The following is a 25220-nucleotide window of genomic DNA, read 5'->3' on the forward strand; positions in this document are numbered from 1 at the left end:
ACAAAAATGAAGTAAGGAACACAGGAAAGGAAGCCGCTTACAGAGTAGAATGACAATCCAAATTTAATGTTTTAATTTTCAGCAAGTCACAGGAGCTGATGCCATTCACGGAGTGCTCCACCTAAGCCAACCTCTTCATATGCAGCAACCCCTGTAGCTGCCACAGCAACCTGTCAGACGGTAGGAAGTGTGGGGCTGCAGCACCGGGAGTGCTGATGGGGTGGAAAATGAAGATCTGACAGTGGCCCCTGCAGGGGCGTGAAATGTGGACGACACTGCTGTAGACATTCCCAAAGGGAGGAAGGAGGCACAGACAGGCTTTGGGGGAACAACAATTCATACTGACAGAAAGGAGGAGGGAAGCTCAATGGGAAAAGTGATGCTTGACTCTGATGGTGTGGAGGACCTGGGGATGATGGGGCCCTTGGAGAGGCAGCTTCAGTACAACAGCAAAGGCAGAAGGAAAGGTTACCCAACAAGCAGATGCAGCACATAGCAATCACTCAGAAGGACAGGGTGAAAAAGGAAAGAAAAAATAACCTAAAACCATCATCTGAAGAGAGAATAAAGAAAAAATAACCTAAAACCATCGTCTGGAGAAAGAGAAAAAAAAAAAATCAGGGCACTCACAGACCAAGGTAGCGGAGGAGACTGACAACGCAGAGAAGAGCCTTGGTGGGAGGGGGTACACACAAGAAAAGACAGGCAGGTGCAAAGAGAACAGTGAAGAAATACAAAACCACCCAGAGGTGGACACCCAGGATCCACACCCAAGCACATCTCCCCAACTGCCTGCCTCACTGCATGGAAATGCTCATCTTACATGTAAGACCTGGCAGAAAGAGTACGGTCACAATCTGCCCTTGTCCCTTCACACTTCATTCCCTCCTGGCTCCTGATGGGATGGGGCAACTGGACAACTCTACTTGCCAAATACCCCTTTGTCATTCTGTGCCAAGGCATTCACCATCCACCAAAACCAGAGTTGCAGTCAGTCAAGGACCTGCCTCCCTAACTGTTGAAATGCAGCCATCTCTTGAAAACCAGAAAGCTGTTCTCAATGTTCCTAAAACAATGAGTCTGCATTCCATCAAAAGGCACAGTAACTGTATGCTCTCTCACAGCACAGCGATGGAATTTTCTTTATATTCAAGTTGTAACTACATTTGTCTCATTCCCTACAATTAGATTCTAAGAGAGAGACTCATCTGCACCAACTCCCTTGGCTTTTAGTACAGACTTATACACAGAGTATGGAATAAACATTGAATAAGTACTCAAGATTCAGTGTTGGGGGCTGGGGATGTGGCTCAAGCGGTAGCGCGCTCGCCTGGCATGCGTGCGGCCCGGGTTCGATCCTCAGCACCACATACCAACAAAGATGTTGTGTCCACCGAGAACTAAAAAATAAACATTAAAAATTCTCTCTCTCTCTCTCTCTCTCTCTCTCCCCCCTCTCTCACTCTCTCTTAAAAAAAAAATTAAAAAAAAAAAAAAAAAAGATTCAGTGTTGGGGCACTGTTGTAAATATAGCTTCCGGACTGGAGTTAAGGCTTAGTGGTAGAGCGCTTGACTAACACGTGCAAGGCCCTGGGTTCATTCCTCGGCACCACATAAAAACAAATAAAATAAAGGTATTGTGTCTAACTACAACTAACAAATAAATATTAAAAAATAAATATAGCTTCCTATTGTTCCCACATGAAAACTGCCGTAATGAAGTGTTTAAACCTTTATGGTGGGAAGATCTTAGGCAGGGAGGAAACAAAGTAAGCCTGGGACAGCTTTTACCAGAAAGTGAGAGAGCAATGGGGGAGTGTTAAAGGACACTGGAACCAGCTTAAAGAAGTTCCCATTTGGGACCATCTGAGCATCAAAATTTGATATTGCATATTTTCAACATACGTTCAAGAACTTGAATATAATGGCTTGTTCTATAAATACAAACTATATTAATAACAATTTGGGGTGTTACTTCAGCCAAAAACTATCCAGGTTTCAAGACCTCCAAGTCTTCATAGACATTTTCATTGTAATAACAATGTGAGGCTTTGCAGAATTTGTGTACTTTACCTTGGGAAGAAGCATATGGCTCTGTATAATGTCCATTATAATGCAGCTGGGGCGGGGGAGGCATCACATAGGGCTGGGGTTTAGGCTGAGAAATGGAAAGTTGGACACAGGGTTAAAACACATTGCCTATGTAATAGAGATAACATAATTCTCTGCTGAATTCTTCCCCTCCATTAAAAAAAACTGCATAAGGGGTTAAATATATTACATATGGAATATAAACATGAAGACACAGGTCTTTCTGTACCTATTATTTCCATGTTCCCCACATGGCAATGCCAAACCTTTTGTACTGATACCAAGGACATTAGATAGCACAAGAGAATTTGCATCCAAAAAGTTAAAGATGGGCCAGATGTGTTTGCACATGCCTGTAATCTTGCTTAGCAACTTAGGAGGCTGAGGCAGAGGACCACAAGTTGAAGGCCAGCTTCAGCAATTTAGTGAGACCCTCAGCACCTTGGCAAGACCTGTCTCAAAATTAAAAGGACTAGAACATAGTCCAGTGGTAAAGCATTCATTTCGATCCCCACTACCAAAAAAACCAAAAAAGTAAAAGATGTAAGAAATTAATTTCTTTGAATAAACAGATGAATATAGTACAGTCAATCTTATTAGACAAAATCCTCAGGTAATTTAAATATCTTCCAATTTACAATTATTCTTGGCTAATAGTTAAAATTTATGATATTTGATTGGACCTAATATTTAAACATGTTTCATATAATAAATATTATGTTGAGTCTATAGAAAAATCATCATTTGAATAAAAATGATCAAATATAATCATACTTTTATGGGTCAAACTCAAAATTAACACTAACAAAAGATATTTTATTAAGGAAAATGACACCACTAAAAGGAAAAAACAATTATATTTTCCTCCTTACCAGAGACAACCGTGAAGATGACCTCCTCCTGATTGGGTTCACTGTGATAGTCTGAGTTTGCCTATAAAAACAGATGACTTTAAGAAGAGTGCAAACACTTCCTAAATTCTAACAAAATAAACTAAGACACAGAAAGGTAAAATAAAAAATATTCTAAGGCAAAAAGACAAATTAGATCAATCATAGATTAGTTAGAGAGAAGAAAAAAATCTTTGCTCTCATTTTGGGAGGTCTCTGCCCTTTCCTGCTGCCCAAAGCCCTCTGAGCATGTTCTGAGGCATCACCACCTGGGCCTCCTTCACTAGCAAACTCATCCCATGGGAAGCAGGATTCAGCACCAGTGTCTCCCGTGGGCTGGGTTTGCACTAGTGCCTCCACTGACAGTCCTGGTAGGGGTGACCATCAACTTTCAGCCCAGAAGCCCAAAGCAATGAAAACTACCTTAATTAATTCTGTTTACCACATATTCCAAACATTAAGGAAAAGATAAGTTTGTAATTTTAGTGACTGAAAATTTATATTTCTTCTAAGGAAATAAATTAGGGAAAGCAAAGTTCAGTGGGTGTGTGATAAACCCATTTACCTTTCTTTGCAAGAAACTGTTCTGATTTCTCTCTTTTTTTTTTGTACTTGGGATTGAACCCAAAGGCACTATACCACTGATCATCATCCCAGCCCTTTTTATTTCTTTTCTTTTTGGTCAGGGGTCAGGGTCAGGGTCTAAGTTGCTGAGGCTGACCTCAAACTTGCAATTCTCCTAACTCAGCCTCCAAAGTAGTTGGGATTACAGGAATGCATCGTTGCACCCAAGTGAATTGGTTTTAAATAGATATATTTATTTTAATGTAACTGAGTGTATTAAGGAATGCATCGTTGCACCCAGTGAATTGGTTTTAATTAGATATATTTTTTTAATGTAACTGACATTTATCTGATAATTTGAGATTTTAAACTATTCACACAGATCCCATTTTTGAATAAACAATCAGGTAAAAAAGGAACAAGAAATAGAAAAGCTAATTTCTAACTATTGTTTTTAAACAGAAGTAGATTTTTATTTTTCCTCTGTGTGTTTAGTTTTATTGCAAATAAGATCTAAGAACCTAAATACACTGGATTCTTGGCTTTGTTGATAACTTAAGCAACTGTGCCAAGGAACTTTTTAAAAAAACTTTAGCATCTGTTCCTGGCTCATGGGCTTATGTGACATATAATTACTGACTACAAAAATATTTTGTGACCTTAAGTTAATGCTCTAAGGACTAATTACTAGAAAAGCCATCATAACAAAGTGAAAATTCAACCCATTTTAATCAGAGAATTTATCATAATGTTAAGCCTCTTGTCTTCTAATTTAACATTATTGTGAGCATTCTAATAATTAGTACCCATTCAAACCCTTGAATATTAAGCTTATTTTGACAAAACTTTTGAGACAAAAAGAAAACTAGTGGATAGTAGGAATTAATATCAGATGACTATAACTGCTTTTACAGGTTGACTTCTGTAATTTCCTTTTTGAATCATTGGAAAGTATTCATGTTGTTGATGGAAAACAGATGTCTTTTTCCAAAGCCTGCTCCATCTTTCTAGTACTCTCCTTAGTGAGGCAGGTCTGAACAGGGCCTCTGGGCTATTTTTAGAATACTCTTTAATTGCATTTAAAAAACACTGCATTTTGTCACTTTGAAATTTACTTTGCCTCTTGTTATCCTTATGACCAGGACTAGGTTTGGGCAGGTTGGGTCCTATGAACTTCATATTCAGTCTATCCAAGACTCGATATCTAGATGGACTGAACTCTTAAAACACTATAAATTTAAAAATGGGAGAAAGGGTTGCTGGTAGGATCCACTATCAACAAACGGCAACAACATGGCATAGTTGGGGCAAAAATAAAACTTGTGTTAAACATTAAAAAAAAAAAAAAATCCAAGGATACAGAGCTTAGGAGCAACTCCACCCATGCTATCTATTTTGGCATCTTGCTGGCAACGCCCAGGGTGGAGACGAACACTGTCCCCACCACTGCAGCAGACAGTTCTGCTAAACACAAAACAGTCTAGTACAGCTTTTTACCTGCCAAATTGTTTGAGCCAGGCGCCTCACCATCAGTTCTAATAGTTTAACCTCTTTCTCCTTGGCACTGTTCTTCCAAGTTCAGTTCACTCTGAGAACAGCCATCCTCAACTTAGCACGTAAAACAGAATGTTGTAACTGCTGGAGTGCTTTCCAAATTTGGGGGAATGGTTTCTATACTCATGGGTGCCCTAAAAACAAGGCAGCTAAAAAAAAAAACTCTTAGAAGAAATCACTGCAATGTACACACAAGAGAAGACAAAAAAAATGGCTGCCAGGCCAGGTGTGGTAGTGCATGCTTGCAATCCCAGTGACTTGGGAGATGAGGCAGAAGGATCACAGTTTGAGGCCAGGTGGGGCAATGTAGTGAGACCCTCTCTCAAAATAAAAACTAAAAAGGGCTAGGGATGTAGCTTAGTGGTAGAGCATCTCTCTGGATTTGATCCCCCGCACAGGCAATATGGGGCCAGGTGAGAAGGGTGGGCAGAGACAAGACTGCCCATCAAAGTAAAATAAATGATAATGCTAATCGAAACTGTGCTAAGGAATGTACGTGATTATCTCATGGCATCTGAACACCAATGCCATCAGGGAGCCCCAGTTATTATCCTGATTTTACAGATGGGAAACTGATACTTGATTAAGTAAGCCACTCCTGGTCACATGGCATACAAGTGGCAGAACCAGCATTCAAACAGGCCAGTGTGCCATTTTTTTCAGCATGGCCTCTAATAATTTTTTTATCTTATCCCTTTCCCAACTTCAACTAATTTAGGAAGAGGACATACCATGGTACCACTGGTGCCCAGCACACTGCCTGGCACACAAGGAAACCCTCAAATGTGTATTTAACAAATTAATTAAAAGCTCTTCTCCCTCCCTATTCCAGGGCAAGTTAGAGCAGTATGTCCAAAGTGCTTCAAGAGCACTGGTTTAGCCAGGAACACTCCTGCAATCCCAGTGGCTCTGGAGGTTGAGGCAGGAGATTTGCAAGTGTGAAGTCGGCCTCAGCAACTTAGCAAGGCCCTAAGCAACTTAGTGAGACCCTGTCTCAAAATAATAAATAAAAAGGGCTGGAGATATCCATTTCTCCCAGAATGAATCATAAATACTTGCACAGGAATAGTTCATAGAAATGGGCTTCCATAATCTACTGGCTATATAGAGATTAAAAACAAAATTTGACCAGGTGACGTGACACACACCTATAATCTTGGATCATAATTTCAAGGCCAGCCTAGGGAACTTAGTGACACACTGTCTCAAAATAAAAAAATAAAAAGGGCTGGGGATATGGCTCAGTGATAGAGCACCCATGGATTCCCATCCCTGTATGGCAAATAATAATAATAATAATGATAATTATTCTAGATTTCCCTTAAACAGATTAATATACACATATATGCAACTAAGGACAACATTAGTGTCATTTTATTCACATTTGTCAATGAACAGCAACATTCCAAAAATATTAGATTTCTAAGACTACACCATTTTCCACATTGCTTTTCCCTCTGAATTACTAGGTGATAGTTTGTCAAAAAAAAAAAAAATGCTTTTTAAAAAAGGCATTAATTGGGGCTGGGGTTGTGGCTCAGTGGTAGAGCGCTTGCTTAGAATATGTGAGACACTGGGTTTGATTCTCAGCACCATATATAAAATAAATAAAATAAAGGTATTGTGTCCATCTACAACTAAAAAAATTAAAAATTAAAAAAAAAAGGCCATCAACTGGGGCTGGAATTGGGCTCAGTGGTAGAGCGCTTGCCTAGCATGTGTGAGACACTGGGTTTAATACTCAGCACTACATCTAAATAAATAAATTAAAGGTCCATTGACAACTAAAAAAATATTTTTTAAAAAAGGTATTAACTGGGCTGGGGATGTGGCTCAAGCGGTAGCGCGCTCGCCTGGCATGCGTGCGGCCCGGGTTCAATCCTCAGCACCACATACCAACAAAGATGTTGTGTCCACCGAGAACTAAAAAATAAAAATATTAAAAATTCATTCTCTCTCTCTCTCTCTCTCTCTCTCTCTCTCTCTCTCTCTCCTCTCTCACTCTCTCTTAAAAAAAAAAAGGTATTAACTGCTACTCAGAAGCTAAAGCAGGAAAATCACAGCTCTGGTATCTTAGTGAGATATTATCTCCAAATAAAAACTAAAAAGGGCTGGGAATGTAGCTCAGTGGTAGAGCACTCCTGAATCAATCCCCAGTAATAACAAAGGAAAAAAAAAAAAAAAAAAGAAAAAGGTATTAACTACCAACTACCATGGATGCCTATGATTTATTCAAAATGACTGATTCTCCACTATTTCCCAAATGCAGATTCTGGACTAGTGGCACCCCTGTATCTAACCACCAGAGGGGAACATTTTCATACAGAAATGCACGCAGGACTCCAAAGCTGGCAGTCAGCAGAAAAGACTGTCCAGACCCACAAAGAAATCAAGGTTCCTCCTCCCTGTCAGTACTTACTAAAACCCCATCCTGAACCAGTGGTAGGGACTCAAATACAAACATGGAGGTGGGGAGAACATGGAAGAGAGGAGGCCTAGAACCCATGTTCTAATCACTGGATGGTTCTCCATCCCAATGGATGACCCTGCCAACTCTCTTTGAACTGTTACTCCTGACCAGTTCTTTCATACCATGTGAAACACAAAGCCCTTCCACAGTCTTTCTTTTTCACAAAATGACCTCTTAAGATTCACCCACTGGGCCAGACGTGGTGGCACATGCCTGTAATCCCAGCAGCAGGGGAGGCCGAGGCAGAAGGATCACAAGTTCAAAGCCAGCCTCAGCAAAAGCAAGGTGCTAAGCAACTCGGTGAGATCCCAGTACAAAAAAAAAAAAAAAAAAAAAAAAGAAAAAGAAGAGTCAACCATGGGAATGGGAAAGACAGTAGAATGAATCAGACATAATTTTCCTATATTCATATATGAGTACAGGACCAGTGTAACTCCACATCATGTACAGCCACAAAAATGAGAAGTTATATTCATGTGTGTAGGATATGTCAAAAGACATTCTACTGTCATATATAAAACTAAAAAGAACAAATTTTAAAAAATTGAAAAGACTCACCCACTGACCCCAATTTCTAATAGGCAATAAGAGAAACAGAAAAAGAGTAAAAGGGTTCTTCTCCCTTGGGACTCCCATTATTGTCTCACTCAGGTTTCCATGGTTCACTAAGCCCTCACCTACCAGACACAGGACATGATGAATAAGGAGACCCTATTCTCATGGAGCACCATAGGCAAAAAAGACAAAAATCAAATCTACAAGAAAACACAGACATGAAATGTGCTAGCCGTCTCTCAGAGGCTGAGAACACAGGCTCTAGTCTTGCTACTCCGCATACTAGATTAATAGCAAGGCTAAGACATTTCAAGTCTTCATCAATAAAGAAGCAGCAATAAAAATGTTCCAGACAGGGTGACCATAAGGATTAAAGAAGATACAAGTCCTCCTCATGATGCCTGACCCAGAACAAGCATTTACTGAATTAGTTATGTATTAGTAGAATCATTGTTACAAAAGAAAGAAAAAAAAAAGGAACTTAGTGAGAACTAAGAAAACTAGACACTTGGTAGAGTTCAGAATGCTGCATTTAAAACTAAATCTTAGAGAATAACTATGAATGTGCCAGATACGGGGAGGAAGGGCATTCCAGAAAAGGACTGGGCTAGGACAGGCCTAAGCACGATTAGGAACCATGGGTTCTGGGAGCCAGAATCAAGGCTGGGCCAGGGAATATAAAACAGAGATGGTGAACCACAGGAGTCGGCACTTAATCCTGTAGCCAGGGAGATGTGGAGAAGAGAATGTGCTCAGATTTGGCCCTGACCTGTAACTTTAAGAGCCGCCGTGCTACATCTTTTGCTTATCCATTCAGAAGACTGAATGGAAACAAGTGACACAGGCAGGGAGGCCAGATGGGAGGCAGCTGCATAGTCCAGAGGAGAGAGGATAGCTTAAAGAATAGTTGTGGGGCCAGGTGCAGTGGTGTAAGCCTGTAATCCCAGTGACTCTGGAGGCTGAGGCAGGAGAGTTGCAAGTTTGAGACCAGCCTCATCAATTTAGTGAGGTCCTAAGTGACTTAGCAAGACCCTGTCTCAAAATAAAAACAATTTTAAAAGGGCAGGGGATGTGGCTTAGTGGTTAAGTGCCCCTGGGTTAAATCCCCAATACTCCCTAACCCTCCAAAATAGAAAAGCTGTACGATTGAGTGAAACCTTTCAAGTCTCAGTTTAGATGTCAGGGTGCTGGGAAGACTTTCCTAACTTCCTAACTTGGGAGTTCTGGGTTAGGCACCTTTCTCCTAACGGATCCTACAGCATCATAGACATCCCCCAAAACAGCTCTTAACATCTGTCTCTGTAGATTCACTCAATAAATTCATCAAGGCCTACAATGAGCTGGACATGTGCATGGTGTTGGGAATAGAGTGGTTAAGACAGAGAGTGTCTGTCCCTGTGCATCACTGTGGACCTTACCTGCAATGGGGGATGCAGATAACTAACAAACAAATGAATATGCAAAGTCAGGTGTGTTAGATGTTATGAAAAAGGATAAAACAGGATAAGGATAAAACAGGAGTAAGGGATAAATAGAGACAGATAATATTGGAGGAGGGTGACACAGGGTAATCAGAGACAGCCTCTGAAGATGATCACATCTGGATGTGATTGTAATGAGGGGAAGGAGGCAGGAGAAGAGACGGGGAAACAAACATTCCAGGCAGAAAGAAGCAAGTACACCATCCCCAGGGGTGAAACATGCTCACAGCCCAGCAAGGATACTAGTGTGGATAGAACAGAATGAGCAAGGAGGAGGGTCAGTAAACAAGGTCAGAGCCAGGCAAGGACCACATCGCGTCCAGCATGGTACACATGGTAAATTAGATGGAATGCCAATGGAGAGGTTTAGGAAGAGTGAGGGAATCCTAGCTTATTTTCCATAATTCAGATCATTCAGGTTGAGTTATGGAAAATAAGCTAGAGGCAGGGGAGGCACAGAAACAGCGAGTCAGAAGCTACTCCAGTGCCCCAGAGGAGAAACAACGGTGGCTGATATAAAGTTGTTAGCAGAGGAGGTGGTACACATGGTCAGATTTCAGATCTGTTTTGAAGGTAGAGCAGCTGGGCTTATTGATGAATGGGATGTGGTATGAAAAGAACTAAGAATCCAGTTTGACTCCTGAGTTTGGAGTCTGAGCAAGTAGTTGTGTTTAGTGTGCTGTCACTTGTCAACATAAGAAACAGGTCTGGGGCAGGAAGCGGACAAGAGATGAAGAGGTCTGGTTTTAAACAGAGCAAACTGATGAGCCTCATGGGTACCCAGAGGGACATGTCAAGTAGGCAGTGGGATGTGGAGGGAAAACGCAGGGAAAAGGCAGGACTTGAGGTAAAATCTGATGCACTGCTGGTAGGTAAGCCCGAGACCAGGTGATAAGGCCTAAAGGAGGAGAGAGGGACAGGAGTCTCAGCACTCACCCAGCAAGGCGCTGAGAAGAAACAGCCTGGAGGGAGGAAACCCAGGAGCAGTGCTCAGGGCTGCAGGAGGTAGTGGGAGAGAACTCCCGAAATGACCACTGGGTGAAGGTCATCTGACCATGACAAGTATGAGTGGTGGCCCAGGGAGACAGGGTGAAAGGAAGGGGAGAACAAATATGCACAACTCTTTAAAAGAAGTCGCTATAAAGAAAAGCAAGGCACCTGCTGAGACTAGAGGGGAGGGTAGAATGAAGGACACAGGAATACCACGGCATGTTTGTACTCTCATGGGAACATCCAGCAGACAGGGAGACCCACGTGGGCTACTAAAAACATACACCAGGAAGAAGGGGCATAAATTGTGGAAATGGTTTGAAAAGCTGAGTAATCTTTACCTAAAATGCTGACCAGAGCAGTGATTTTTAAGAAAGAATAATATTCCATTTTTTAGCTTCTGAGAATAGAATGGTTCAAATAACTAGTAGAAAGAAATCTCTGAGGAATAACTGACTAATAGAAGTTGATCCAAAACCAAACTTAGATATAGGAGATATCATTTTAATATACAACATAAATAAAGAGCTTTTAAAAAGTGTAAGAAAAAGCTGTGATTTGATAAAAATTTGCCTTTTTAAGCGACACTATAAGGTTCAAAATTAATATTCCTAAATTTTATTATTTTCTACAATTTCCACGAGCAGAAGATACTCACAAGTTACACTGGTTTAATCTGTAAAATTTGTGTCGAGCGACACACAGTCTCCATACATATTTTGCTGTTTCCATGTCTTCCTGGCAAACAAAATATACATAAAGTAGCATGAAAGCACACACGACTTGATACTTTTAATGCAGAGTTTGTCTGAAGACAAGACACTTTTGGGTGACACTATGTTAAAGTCACTTTCCACACACTCTGGTTCTTTCATTTTCTAACACTATGCCTATCATATGAATGCTAAAGTAGGATTTAAATGACGCGAAGACAAAAAAAAAATCTTTTGTAACAGTGTAAATCTGGTATTAAACCACTTCAAAATGACTTGGAAATTTTAAAACTTATAAAGATATCAACTTTCATTCTTGACAAATATATTTAAAGACTTTTTATAAAAACATTTGATTCAGGGCTGGGGATGTGGCTCAAGCCTGGCATGCGTGCGGACCAGGTTCGATCCTCAGCACCACATACCAACAAAGATGTTGTGTCCGCCGAAAACTAAAAAATAAATATTAAAAATTCTCTCTCTCTCCTCTCTCACTCTCTCTTAAAAAAAAAAATTTGAGGGCTGGGGATGTGGCTCAAGCGGTAGCGCGCTTGCCTGGCATGTGCGAGGCGCTGGGTTCGATCCTCAACACCACATACAAATAAAATAAAGATGTTGTGTCCACCAAAAACTAAAAAATAAATATTAAAAAATTCAAAAAAAAAAAAATTTGATTCAGTGACTAAATATTGCCTTTGTCATAAATGCATAAGTAAATAGCTGTTAAATAACAGATCTGAAGAGCCACTCATTTTTGTATGTGGATTCAGATATTAATTGGTCTTTACATTCTCACTTGCTTAGTCTCAAAGATCGGGAGGATCAGATAGTACTTACTTATTCAAAAACTCATTTACTCAAAAATATTTACCGAGCAACTACTTTTTGACAAGTGTCATCTTGTAAAATGTTATATTATAAAACTTTATAATGGCTTATAAAATTATGAAATAGTATAATTTTAATACTACCCTCCCCTCCAAACACACAAAAGCCCACAGAGATGCTAACTTATTAACTTTCAGGAGAAGTGTTCCATGCAGAGTGAAGTGTTCCATGTTTACTCACAGTTTGAAACTGGATGGTCTCCTCTTTATTTGCCAGCTCTAATGCAAAAAAGGACTTGTTGTGGGACATGTTAGCAATGTCCTGCCACCTGCAGAACAGAGAAGAGCAATGTGAGTATGTGTATACTAGTAGAAAGAACATATGACCTTTTTTTTTCTTAAAGCTTGATGCGTAACTTAGTATTTGTTAATCATTTTTGAAAGAAAATAAGTATTTTCATCAGCTAGCATGCATTTTCTAATTAAAGTGACAGTAATTATAAATACCTGTACACTAAATGAAGGAAAAGACTATTTAAAAGATATACATCAAAAACGGACTTAATGCCACTGAATTATATGCTTCAGATTACTAAAGTGGTAAATTTCATATTCTGTAAAAATTAACTCAATAAAAAATGTAGAGTATATTATCCTCATTTGCCAGATTAGCTTGATGATCAAGGATCCCTATATTAGCTAGCTGCCAGTGCCTCAACACTTTAAAGGGTGCCCATTACAACGATGCCAGAACAAATATTAACTCGCATTGCTTCTAGAGATACTAAAATTAGTAAGGCACTGCTTCCAAAGAGCTCTTTTAGAAGGTGGGGTGTCAACATATACAACACAAAAGCAAATAAGTCCTGTTAAGTGCTATAGGTAAACAGGATGAAATAAGGTACAAAAGCCGGGAGGACCGCTCTGAAAACTGTCAGGTTGACATTGAGGTGCAAAGAACTAAGGAGTGAACTATTCTGGGTATATTCACTAGGACACAAAATTCTATCTTGCACTTTCTAATTTTTATCATACTTAGCTTTTATATATTAGTATTTGATTTTATTAGATTGCTGGGTACTTTTATAAAAGGGATAAATAGCTCTGGAACAAAATGGGTTTGGGGGTGGGGGGTTAGGATACTGGGGATTTGACTCAGAGAAACTCAGCCACTGAGCCACATCCCCAGCCCTATTTTGTATTTTATTTACAGACAGGGTCTGAGTTGCTTAGCACCTCACTTTTGCTGAGGCTGGCTTTGAATTCACGATCTTCCTGCCTCAGCCTCCCAAGCCACTGGGATTACAGGTGTGCACCACCACAATCTGCTGGAATAAAATGTTTTAACCTACTTTATTGACTTCACTATAACAGATTGAATATATGTCCCTTGAGCTACTTGAAATAAGTGTTTCAGACTCTGGAGTTTTTCTGTTTTAAGCTACTTTATAAAAACAAAATTTGCATAGACTGACAGTTGAGAATCCCCAATCTGAAAATTCAAAATATAAAATGTTCCAATATCTGGGAAAAGAATTTTTTTCCCCCAGCACTGCAGATGAAACTCACAGCCTGGTCCATGCAAGGCAAGCACCACTGAGCTACATCCCCATCCCAAAACCTGAAACTTTCCGAAAATCGTGATGTGCTCAAATAGTTTTGGTAGTTGCATTACAGATGATCAAACCCGTACTGGATTTACTTACATAAAATCTGTTAAAATTAAAAATCAATTTAGTACTGATCCAATGTTTTTTAAGCCTAAAAATTATTATCATATTAAATAAGGTGGTTGAAAACATTCCTATCCAGTGATGAAGACAACCTGGTAGATGCCTCAAGTTTCCATGAGACCCCTTGGGCACCATCAGAGTCCTGCACTTAGGTCCACGTTCCTCTCCCTGTCCCTCAACTCAGCATGCTGGGAAGATTTAATGTAACTGGTTTGAGGAAAAGGTACAACTGCCAGGGGAGCAGCCCTGTCTAGAGCAGTGCAGCGTAGGAGTAGCTGCATCGAGCCAGGTCTGTTCTCTGCAGAGAACGTAAGGCCCAAAGACAGTACAGCAAAGGAACGGAAGGGAGAGTGTCAGCTTAGGGAAACAATTCTAAAAAGGAAAAACTAGTTCAAGACAAAATAAACTTGAATAACCTGTGTTGGCAGGGAATAGTACAAGGATAAGAAGAATAAAGGGAGATACGAAAAAAGGAGCTGTTTAAAGTGGAGAGTATCAGTTCTAGTCTTGGTTAGGCCAGTTAATAACTTGACTTTTCTAAGCTTCAATTATCCCACATGCAAAGTGATAATAATACCTGTTGCTCAGAGTTGTTACAAAGATTATATGTGAATATTCAGCATAGCACCTGGCTCATGATAAACTGCACGTGATAAAAGGCAGACACAAAGGAACCAAAAACTGAAGTGGCAGAATCTGTTTCAAGCTACTTTATAAAAATAATATTAACTTAATTTTTCATCAAGATAGACTCTCAGAGTAAAATACTTCTATGAAATAACATTGAGTTTTCTAAAATTACAGATTTTAAAGAGTTACAATGTAGGGATTGAACAACATAACCCATTTTACTTTGTTTAAGATATAAATTGGAACACAGAATACCAGGAATTAACCATAATTTCATTCATTACTCAGAAATTACATACCACAGTCAGGTGTGGTGGCACACACCTATAATCCCAGCTGCTTGGGAGGCTGAGGCAGGAGGATCACAAGTTCAAAGCCAGCCTCAGCAACTTATTAAAGCCCTAAGCAACTTAGCAAGACACTGTCTCAAAATAAAAAATAAAAAGGGCTGGAGATGTGGCTCAGTAGTTGAATGCCCTTGAGTGACCAAAAAAAAAAAAAAAAAAAAAAGAAAGAAAGAAATTACACATCACTATTATAGCTACTATAGACATCCATTCTGTCTTTCCTACTACATGTACTCCAAGATTTCCACAAATATAACATTTTTATAATCTGGTGGGGGGGGGAATCAACATCACAAAAATAATTGAAATTTGCTGAGATGCTAGTATTTTAGGAATTTTGTTACATAACTAGAGTCAAAAGAAAGGTCTAAATTTTCTGTAACAAATAGCCCTAGAAATCAGCTCAAATGAAAAATTCACATGAAACAAAGAATGGCCCCCATATAGCAAGAAAAGGGTCACATTTTTAAAGCATTTTATAAGTTAAGTGATCTTGGTGCTGGGGTGTTGTTCAGTGGTTGAGCTCCCCCCAGCATGTAAGAGGTCCTGGGTTCCATCCCTAGCATCATGGGGGGAAAAAACTAGTTCATCATTATAAACACTTTTTCTGCACATTAAAAAAAAAAAAATATATATATATATATATATATATATGTTGTGAATGAATCTTTATTTTTATTTATCTATATGCAGTGTTGGGAATCAAACCTCACACATGCTAGGCAAGCGCTCTACCACTGAGCCACAACCCCAGCCCCTACACATTGGTTTGGAAGAGAGTGGTATATTAATGAACCACTACATTCAAGTGGTATCTCACTCTAGGAAGAGAATATTCCCATTTTCTAATAAGACCATGGGAAAGACTTGTAATCTTTTTAACAACTCTAAGTACTAAAAAAAGAAAACCCACCAATGGGAGCCACAGAATACACATTTTCTTATCTTACAGAGATAATAAAAATACCTAAATATCACAGGAGGCCTTCCGTTCTTGTGTTTCACAAAGATACCTTCAAGACATGCTCCAATGGCTATGTCACTCCCTTGGCTGTCCTAAAAGGGGAGAACAGAGAAAAACTCAGGAATCAGAAAAATAAGATTGCAACAACTACACTCAGTTCCCTAAACTTGTTTCCCAGATATAAAATGTTCTGAAAATCTACAAAATAATTCTTCAGAAGGAAAACAATCTAAATATTAAAATCTAAATATTATAAATATTATTTCCTATAAATACATATGAACACTGAAAGAATTTGTACTCTTTTTTCCCCCAATATTCAGCATTTTTTTAAAAGAGAGAGAGAGAGAGATTTTTTTTTAATATTTTTTTTTTTTTTTCCCCGGCGGACACAACATCTTTGTATGTGGTGCTGAGGATCAAACCCAGGCCGCACGCATGCCAGGTGAGCCTGCTACCGCTTGAGCCACATCCCCAGCCCCAATATTCAGCATTAAACTAAATATTTATTTCCTTTTTTGACATCTACAACATTAGCTGGCAATATAAACAGAAATGGTATAGAAGTGCCAACAGTAGAGATATTATGTTTACAAAAGGGTATGCTATTTCAAAAAGGTGAAGAGAATGCAGAGATGTAGGATGTAATAATTAAGAAAGAGGCTAAGACAGAGTAGTAGTAAAGAGTAAACGGAAGAGTGAAAGAGAGAACAGTAGAATTTGATTATTAGGGAAAGAAAAGAGAAGAAGATAATCAAGGGAATTAGGAGAAAAATAATATTGAAACAAAACAAAAAATAAAACCAAGGTATACTAATCAAAAACTCTAGTCCTTAAAAAAGAGTCAAGAAAATAGCTACCTTCAAGAAATGCTAGAAATGAGAAGATTGAGACAAATATATATATGTACAAATGTCCATGGGCTGTTCAGCATACAAAAATTAAAAACCAAAAAGAAAAAAAAAAAGGTTCTTGATGGGATATTTCCTGCTTTTTAAAATGCCTGTTAACTTTTTTTTTTTTAAAGAGAGAGTGAGGGGGGGGGAGAGAGGGAGAGGGAGGAGAGAGAGAGAGAGAGAGAGAGAGAGAGAGAGAGAGAGAGAGAGAGAGAATTTTTAATATTTATTTTTTTTTTAGTTCTCGGCAGACACAACATCTTTTTGTTGGTATGTGGTGCTGAGGATCGAACCCGGGTCGCACATACGCCAGGCGAGCGCGCTACCGCTTGAGCCACATCCCCAGCCCGCCTGTTAACTTTTGATTGGATGTTGAACATGTTGAATTTTACTGGATTCTGCTGTATTCCTTACAAGAGTGTTGGATTTTGTTCTCAGATCTTCTGAGGCTTGTTGTAAGCTTTGTTATGGAAAGCCAAGAGCAGTTTTACTATAGGATTAATTACCTACACTATTGAGATAGGACTGTTCTTCTCTCTGATGCCTTTTATATTAGATCTTCCATTCTGTGGAATTTTCTACAACTCCCAGAACTTAAGGAATTCTAAGAAGTTCTTTTGGTGATTTTTTTCCAGGCCTAATTGTGTTTTATTCCATGTATGTGCAGACAGAACTCAGCCAAAGCCTCCTGAAGGCCCCTGTAAAAATCTCCAGAGTTCTTTGTGGAGCTCCCTCTTTTCAGAACTCCATCCTGCAAATTTCTGGCACTCTGGCCTCATTTGTATTCTGCTATCTTTCTCTTCAACTCAGCAAGACTCTCAGTTTGAGTATCCCTCTCTGTACTATAGTCTGAAAACTGCCTCTAGGCTGGGAAATTGTAGAGCTAGCTTCATTTGTATCTTTTCTTTCAGAGATCACGGTCTCCTGCTGCTTCAAGTACAAGGTCTGAAAATAATTATTTCATACATTTTGTGAAATTTTCTATATGTTTTTGGAGAGAGGCAACTCCTATAGCAGTTGGTCTTTCACAAAAGCCTGATTCATTCTTTTTTAATTCCTGCATAGTATTCTACAGTTTATTTCATCTTTTTTCAATGATTTACTCTGTCAAGGATCAGCCAGGAGACAGGACAGTAATTTGAAAAGGAAATGTTTAATAAAACACGCAGTAATTTGAACAGGGATGTTTAATAAAAAGAAATATGAACTAGAAGTAAGAGATTAACTATGGAAGGGATAGAAAGCAGTACTTATTACAAGAATAGCATAGAGAGAGCAGCCGCTATCTCTAGTGTACAGTACCCATCTAAGAAATAAATTTGGAAGAGTCCCCTCCCTTCTGGAGCTGGGATCCAAAATTTGAGAAGTCATGGTGGCCATGACCAATGAAATGGTAGAGAGGTCCCATGAGCTGCTGTAAGCCAAACCTCGCAAGGAGGGAACTACTCACTTTTTGAGGTGACGGTGGAATTTTCAGGAAGGAAAATTCCTGAGAATTCATTGAGAAACTGGGGATGTGCCAGTAGAATGTACCAGGAAGCTGCCCTGGGGTGAGCTGTGAAACTCACTGGCAAACTGTTTCAGGGATGTGGAAGCTGTTCACAGATGGCCATGACACTCGTTGGGGATGAGAACCACTAGATGTACCCACAAATGCCACTGTCAGCCACACAGTTGAACCAAGAAGAAAACAAGAATGCTAGATTCTAGGAAGAGAAAGCCCTGTCTCCTTCAGCATCTTCCCTAGGACCCTCTACTGACAAAACTTCAAATCATGTCCACTTATCAAAACAGAATTGCTTATAGAGTCCAGCTCCATTATGGCAGAGCAAGAAGAAAATGGTGGATTTGGATCGAAAGGCAATACATTAATAACTAATATCATATGCATCTCCATTTTTCCAATTTTTTCTATGATTATTAAAAGCAAAATTTCTTAGTTGAATTTCTCTTAACATTTTCATTTTTTCCTTAGCAAAGAAGCAACACAATAATAAAGAAAAAAAGTCTTTTTTAAGTTTCTTTTTCTTTTTGTGGGGGCGAGGGGCATGTACTGGGGATTGAACTCAGAGTCACTGAACCTCTAAGCCACATCCCCAGCCCTATTTTGTATTTTATTTAAAAACAGGGTCTCACTGAGTTGCTTAGCACCTCACTGTTCCTAAGGGTGGCTTTGAACTCATGATCCTCCTGCCTCAGCCTCCTGAGCTGCAGGGATTTCAGGTATGTGCCATACTGCCTGGCTAGGAAACTCTAAGTTTCTTAAAACTTAAAAAGCTCAAAGTACAAGCTGCAAAATGGGACTGTTTTCTCACAAAATTTTGTTCACAAGGGCCTTAGCTTTGGTACATCAGGGCATCCTCACGCTTCCTCACTGTTTTCTCATATTGCTAAGCCTAATTTTAGAGAGCCCCAGACATCATGCCACACTGACCTTGGCAGGGTAGCTCTCTTCTCCATAGCCATCCATTCTCTCTACCTCCTGCATGTACAGCATTTCAGCATCAGGAGCCGTGAGCCCTCTGCAACCCAAAAGATGTTAGTAAGATTGTTCACAAAATTTAAAAAGGTTAAATAACATTATTCTTAAAAATTACACATCAGTTTGGTATAAGACATTATAAATATTTCAAGCTTTTAAGCATCTGTAATTGGTTACATAGCTCTTTTTCAATATTTACCAAAAATCAAAAGCTAAACGCTGAGAGTGAGTTACACAAGATCCTATTCCTTATATTGTAGGAAGGCAAGAAATGAAACAGCCCCTAAAACATTTTCAAGTGAAAGCTTTTTTTTTTTCCTAAACCAACAAGTAAGTGCTTAATTCCCAAACTTGTCAGGCATTACTAAGAATCATTTATCATTTGGCAGTTAGTACATTACTAAAAATCATGTACTAACTGCCAAATGATAAATGGAAGGAAGAAAGGCATGAAGAAGTAGGTGGAAATCTCTTTCCGCTCAGGTGACTGGGGTCTACGAGGATGGCAAGCGGTGTGGGAAGGAGCAGGCTCAAATGCATGGAGACTCTCCTCTACAGGTTCATCTACTGCTCCCCCACACACCTCACACTGCAGCCATTCCAACTCTGCATTTCTTTGAATGCACCACGTTCCATCATATCTATGGACTTCTATACATGTTAATCCCCCTTTCTGGTATAACTGTCACCCACAAGTGAACGTGGCCAACTCCTAATATCTTTCACTCCTCAGTGCATGTATCACTCCCTGTCTGTCACCTTCTGGAACTCCCCAATGCCCACCCTTGCCCTGTGCAGTCCCAATATATTCTGCCCACAACCCTCCCACTGCATCCATTATTATATGACTATAATTACTGTTTTACTATAATTACCATTACAATGGGTTTTCCTGCCCATCCCTTAAATTGTCAGGCTGGAATGCACTATTGGGAGACAGGAAATTATTCTATTTATCTTTCAGCCACAACATCCAATACTGTGCATCATACAGAGTAAGAATACTAATGAGCTCCTAAACACTGTCTTTTAAGGAAATACACAAGCGAGTGAATTAAAGTGACAAAAGGCAGGGCAATGTGTGCCTGAGGGATCAATTATGCAAGGAAAGAAATGGCTGGTTTGAACAGCAGAAGGTAGAGTTGAAAAAAGTGCAGGATTTAGCCAACTTATGAGAGCAAGGAAGTACCATGAGCACTGGGAGGGGGTGGGGAGAGATAGGAGGGCAGTGTTATTATAGGAAGACTAATCTTTTGTGAGAGATAGAAGTAGAGAGAGTAGAGGTAAAATGTTATTTTATTTGGAAAGGAATAAACAATTATTAATAAACAATAAAAAATAAGTTATAAGCAGAACTCTACCATATGTAGAGTCCTAACTCATTTTGAAACATAGATAGCAAAGAATTTATTGAATATAAAGTACCAGGAAGTATGTGGTATTTGCCTTAAAATAAGAGCCAGCATTCTCTAGAAGAGGGTTTTCCATATAGGCAACATAGAGATTCACCATCCAAGAAATTCAGTATCCACTAGCACAGAGGTAAAAGAGGCATAGTCAGGCAATAAGGCCCAGGGCACTCATGGGGGCTCCCCAGAGGACAAAAATACTGCAGGAGAAAGTCTGCAGGAGAAAACTTGAAATACTACTCCCAAAATACTACTACCAAGGCAAATAACTTCATACTTGTTAAATCGAAAAGCAAACAAATCCCCCTAATCTTGCACTAACATATACAGGCTTAGGTTACCAACCTTTTTTAATGTATGGGCTGACAAATCGGCTCCCTTCAAATGACTGGCTGCTTTCATCTACCTCAGTTTCCTCAAAGGTTTAAAGCATGAATAATAAATAACAAATTCAAAGGGGAAAGCACCTGGCACATATATTATTATGTAAAAGTTGGTTACTTATAATAGCACCAATAGCAGGAAAAGTTCCAAATTGAATGTATCAATGCAAATTTTCAAATTTAAACAGGCACTAATTCCGCACAATTCCCTCTTATTTATTAGTTTTACCTGTATTTTTGATGTAGTAAGGCCACTTTTTGGGTTGCTTCTTCCAATACTTTTTCATCTTGTAACCATCCCTGAAGAAAACACACAGCTGTTAAATATGTAAATTTCTTCGGAAAAATCATTGCTACTATCATTGACTCTTTTCACTTCAGGCAAACTGTGACTGGTATTAATATTTGAGAGCTGTGCTATGTATATAATCACAATCTTTCTAAGGAATTAAATGGCTTCTGCTCAAGAGCCAAAAAAACGTGCCCTGCCTTCTCAGTTCAGACCAGAGAAAGTTTTAGCTGAATTATTTCAGCAAGGTAACATCAGGCAGCCAATTCTGAGTCCAGTGCAAAAACTTCTTGTACATTCTGTGGTTGGCTGTGCAGACACTCAGAAGAAGGACACACCCCTTCCCTTAATTGTTCCAATAATAGTTTTTATGTCACTTCCATTAGAAGTGACATTTCAACATTAACTTTATAAGGTTTCAAGTCTTCAGTGAGAAGCAAAACCTCTGCATGGTTCTCAAAAACTGAAAACAAAACTCCTTAGACTCACATACAAATACAAAACACATTTTTCAGGGCACAGTGCACTGACTACAGCCCTTTCCGGTTCTGTGAGTTTACAAGGACCAAGAAGACTCCAATAGGAAAAGGAATGACACCTTGAAAGATGCTGATTTTTGATGCTACTCCTGCCTCATAAGTCTACCTAATGGACTTAATTTCAGGGATTATTAAGGGTATAGAATAAACTGTTTATATAAAGGCCCAGGGCCAAAAGAAGTCTTACCACAGGAAACAAGGCAAATTTTTGAAGAAAGTCCTGGGATTCATACTGATCAAAATCACCAAAATCAGCTATAAAAAGTGACAAAAAATTCACATGTTGATAAACTTAATTTGTATAGCAAAACATGCACAAGAAAATACAACATGCAGTATACAAATGGTGTAATTATGATCCAGAAGTCGTATTTGTCTGATAGCTATAATAAGAGTGTGTTTTTACAGTATCTTTTGAAAATATTCATTAGATGGATTCATGTGTCTCGACTGGGAAAATGCCTGTGCATTAAGAAAAAAAGTTAGAAACTACATATAATTTGCTCTGATTTTCATAACTAAAAACCAAACAAAACCTTCCCTGTAATGGCATACGCTTTCCTCTGCCCAGAAAAGTGTCAGGAAGAAACCAAACTGGAGAATGGAATTAGATCACCTAATCATCTATATGTTATAGCAACATGTATTTGTTTTAAAATTTTAAATCATTAAAAAAAAACAGAGAGCCAGGGCCAGAGTTGTGGCTCAGTGGAAGAGTGCTTACCTCGCACATGTGAGACACTGAGTTTGATCCTCAGCACCACATAAAAATAAACAAAATTAAAATATTGCGTCCATCTATAACTAAAAAATAAATAAATAAATAACTGAGAGCCAGGCACAGTAGCACACCCCCTATAACTCCAGCGGCTCAGGAGGTTAAGGCAGGAAGATGGTGAATTCAAAGCCAGCCTCAGCAACTTAGCAAGGCCCTGCGCAACTCAACAAGATTCTGTCTCTAAATAAAATATAAAAAAAGAGCTGGAGGTATGGCTCAGTGGTAAAGCATGGTTGGGTTTCAATCCCTGGTACACATCCCCACGCACACAAAAAAACAAAAACAAAAAAAAACCCTCAGAGTTCAGCAAAAACTTTATGAAAAAGTATTTTTATTTTTATATTTTGTGGTGCTGAAGATAAAAACCAAGGCCTCATGCATGCTAGGCAAGCTCTTCTAACAGTTACATCCGCAGCCCAAATATAATTTTAATTTTTTAAGTATAAGGGATTGAACCCAAGGACACTTAGCCTCTGAGACACATTCCCAGTGTTTAGTTTTTTTTGTCTTTGTTTTTGTTTTTTTGTTATGTATATAATCACATATATCACATTGGGTTTTTTTGGTGGGGGTGGGGCAGAGTTGTCTTTAATTTTGACACAGGGTCTCACTAAGTTGCTTAGAGACTCAATAAGTTGCTGAGACTGGCTTTGAACTTTCGATCCCCCTGCCTCAGCCTCTCAAGCTGCTGGGATTACAGGAATGCACCCCTGCACCAGGCTTCCAAAAGTAATTCTTAAAATCAAGATGATACTTAAAATTCAAAGTAGTTTGAAAAGGAACATGGCTCCACGTGTATCTAGCAAGTGTCTATCTAAAGATGACAAGTCTCCATGTCTAGTAATATCTGGAGAAATTTTACTGATTCTTTTAATTTTCAGTTCTCCAAGGTAAAATGCCAGTTATCATTTGAAATAACACCCTTTCAGAAATATTGCCATAGTATTTACATACATGTAAATGCACATATATTAAACATGTGGAAAATTAAAAAAAATTTAAAAATGCTTGTGAAAATCATTTCTATTGTGGCTGATGATGCTCCATAATTTTGTCAATTACTTTAGAAACCAAACAATTGAATATACTTAAAGTAGAAGTGACTATAATCTCATCCACCCATTGCATGATAAATTTACTTCCTAAACTGCTACCTAGTAGCCAATCAAGTGCTAGAGCTAGATTGATACATAGCATATTAAATGCTCTGGACATATATATGTGTCTCAATTTATTAAACGTTTTGCTTTCTTGACATATAACTTGGTTAACTTTCCAGAAGTCTCATATTTTATTGAAGTAATTCAAATTAATTTCTTTCTATAAAGAAGCCCTTAGAGAATAGCATATTAGTATTTATAGTTAACATACAAACACTATAAAAGACGTATACATTCAAATGTATTATATGTCACTATAAAAGACGTATACATTCAAATGTATGCTATGTCAAGATCATTGTACTGTCAGGTGTAACTAATAAAAATAAATAAATAAATAAAAATAAAAGATGTATACAGAAAGTCAAGTTACTTTAAGAATCCCTTGCTATTTTGTTATAACACATTTTAATCTAATTGAACTACCACATTATTATTAGTTTAATCATTTCATATGCATTATTTACCTTGAACGGCTAAACCTGCTAGCTGAATCGCTTGTTCCAACGTACAAGGAATGTTTCCCTCCAAGATATCTTTCTTCAGCTGCAAGTAATACTGATACCTATGAAAATGTCAATTTTATAAAGTGAATGTCAATTTATCTCCAATCAATGCTTTTTACCATAATTTGGTAGAGGAGCATAAATCAGTCAAATAAAACCTTAACCCCAGATGGTTTTAAAGAATAACAATGTCCTTGACATATTTACACACATATAAAAATCTAATTTAATGAGTTATTTGTCCCTAACTATAGTTATTTCAAAGCTAAAGTATTTATAAGACAACAGGTCATTTTCTTATGCCTTGTAAGATAGTCCCTACAATTTGTTCTTTCGTTGTTGTTGTTTTTGTAGATGGACACAATATGTGTCGCTCTTGGAATGAACCCAGTGTCTCACACTTGCAAGGCAAGTATACCATCACTGACCCACAACCCCTACAATTTATTAATCAATTGCAGGTCTTTTTTTGGTACCAGGGATTGAACCCAGGGGTACTTAACCACTAAGCCATATCCCCAGGGTATAGCTAAGTTGCTTAGGACCTTGCTAAAATGCTGAGACTGGTTGTGAACTTGAGATCCTCTTGCCTTAGCCTCCCAAGCCACTGGAATTATAGATGTGTACCACCACGCCCAGCAAAATGGCAGGTCTTTAAAAACTCACAGTAACTCGAAAATATAAGGATTCAGTCAGTTTGGCAGAAGTTCCCCAAGCCTAGAAAGTAAAGACTGAGAAAACTAACTTCTGATATTAATTTTTTTATAAAATCCCAGAATATCTACTGAAATACTTTAATATTCTGTAATGTGTGACTTTTAAGATATAGAGCACCAGTTACCAGCACAAGCTTTAGAGTCAGGCAGACCTAGGTTAAATTCCAGCTCTCTAATTAAGGATTCTGCAAGAATTTGGGCAGGTCATAATCTGTAGGTTTAAATTTTATTTACTTATTTATTTTGGTACTGG

At 38.6% G+C, this 25220-nt stretch overlaps 1 protein-coding gene across 3 annotated transcripts in view; it reads right to left on the reverse strand.

Annotated features, from left to right (window-relative positions):
* PTPN21 (protein tyrosine phosphatase non-receptor type 21) overlaps positions 1 to 25220 on the reverse strand; it is a 78706-nt gene that overhangs the window by 17823 nt on the left and 35663 nt on the right. For all 3 annotated transcript variants that reach the window (XM_081292141.1, XM_081292142.1, XM_081292143.1), the window contains exons 4-12: positions 24213 to 24310; positions 21995 to 22062; positions 21209 to 21279; positions 19140 to 19227; positions 15813 to 15901; positions 12377 to 12464; positions 11254 to 11333; positions 2964 to 3024; positions 2074 to 2158 (exon numbers count right to left, since the gene is read on the reverse strand). In XM_081292141.1, the coding sequence (XP_081148267.1) occupies positions 2074 to 2158; positions 2964 to 3024; positions 11254 to 11333; positions 12377 to 12464; positions 15813 to 15901; positions 19140 to 19227; positions 21209 to 21279; positions 21995 to 22062; positions 24213 to 24310 (728 nt within the window). The remainder of the gene's footprint in view (positions 1 to 2073; positions 2159 to 2963; positions 3025 to 11253; positions 11334 to 12376; positions 12465 to 15812; positions 15902 to 19139; positions 19228 to 21208; positions 21280 to 21994; positions 22063 to 24212; positions 24311 to 25220) is intronic.

This window comes from Spermophilus citellus (assembly GCF_964194105.1).
Source record: "Spermophilus citellus genome assembly, chromosome: 4".
Taxonomy (NCBI): domain Eukaryota; kingdom Metazoa; phylum Chordata; class Mammalia; order Rodentia; family Sciuridae; genus Spermophilus; species Spermophilus citellus.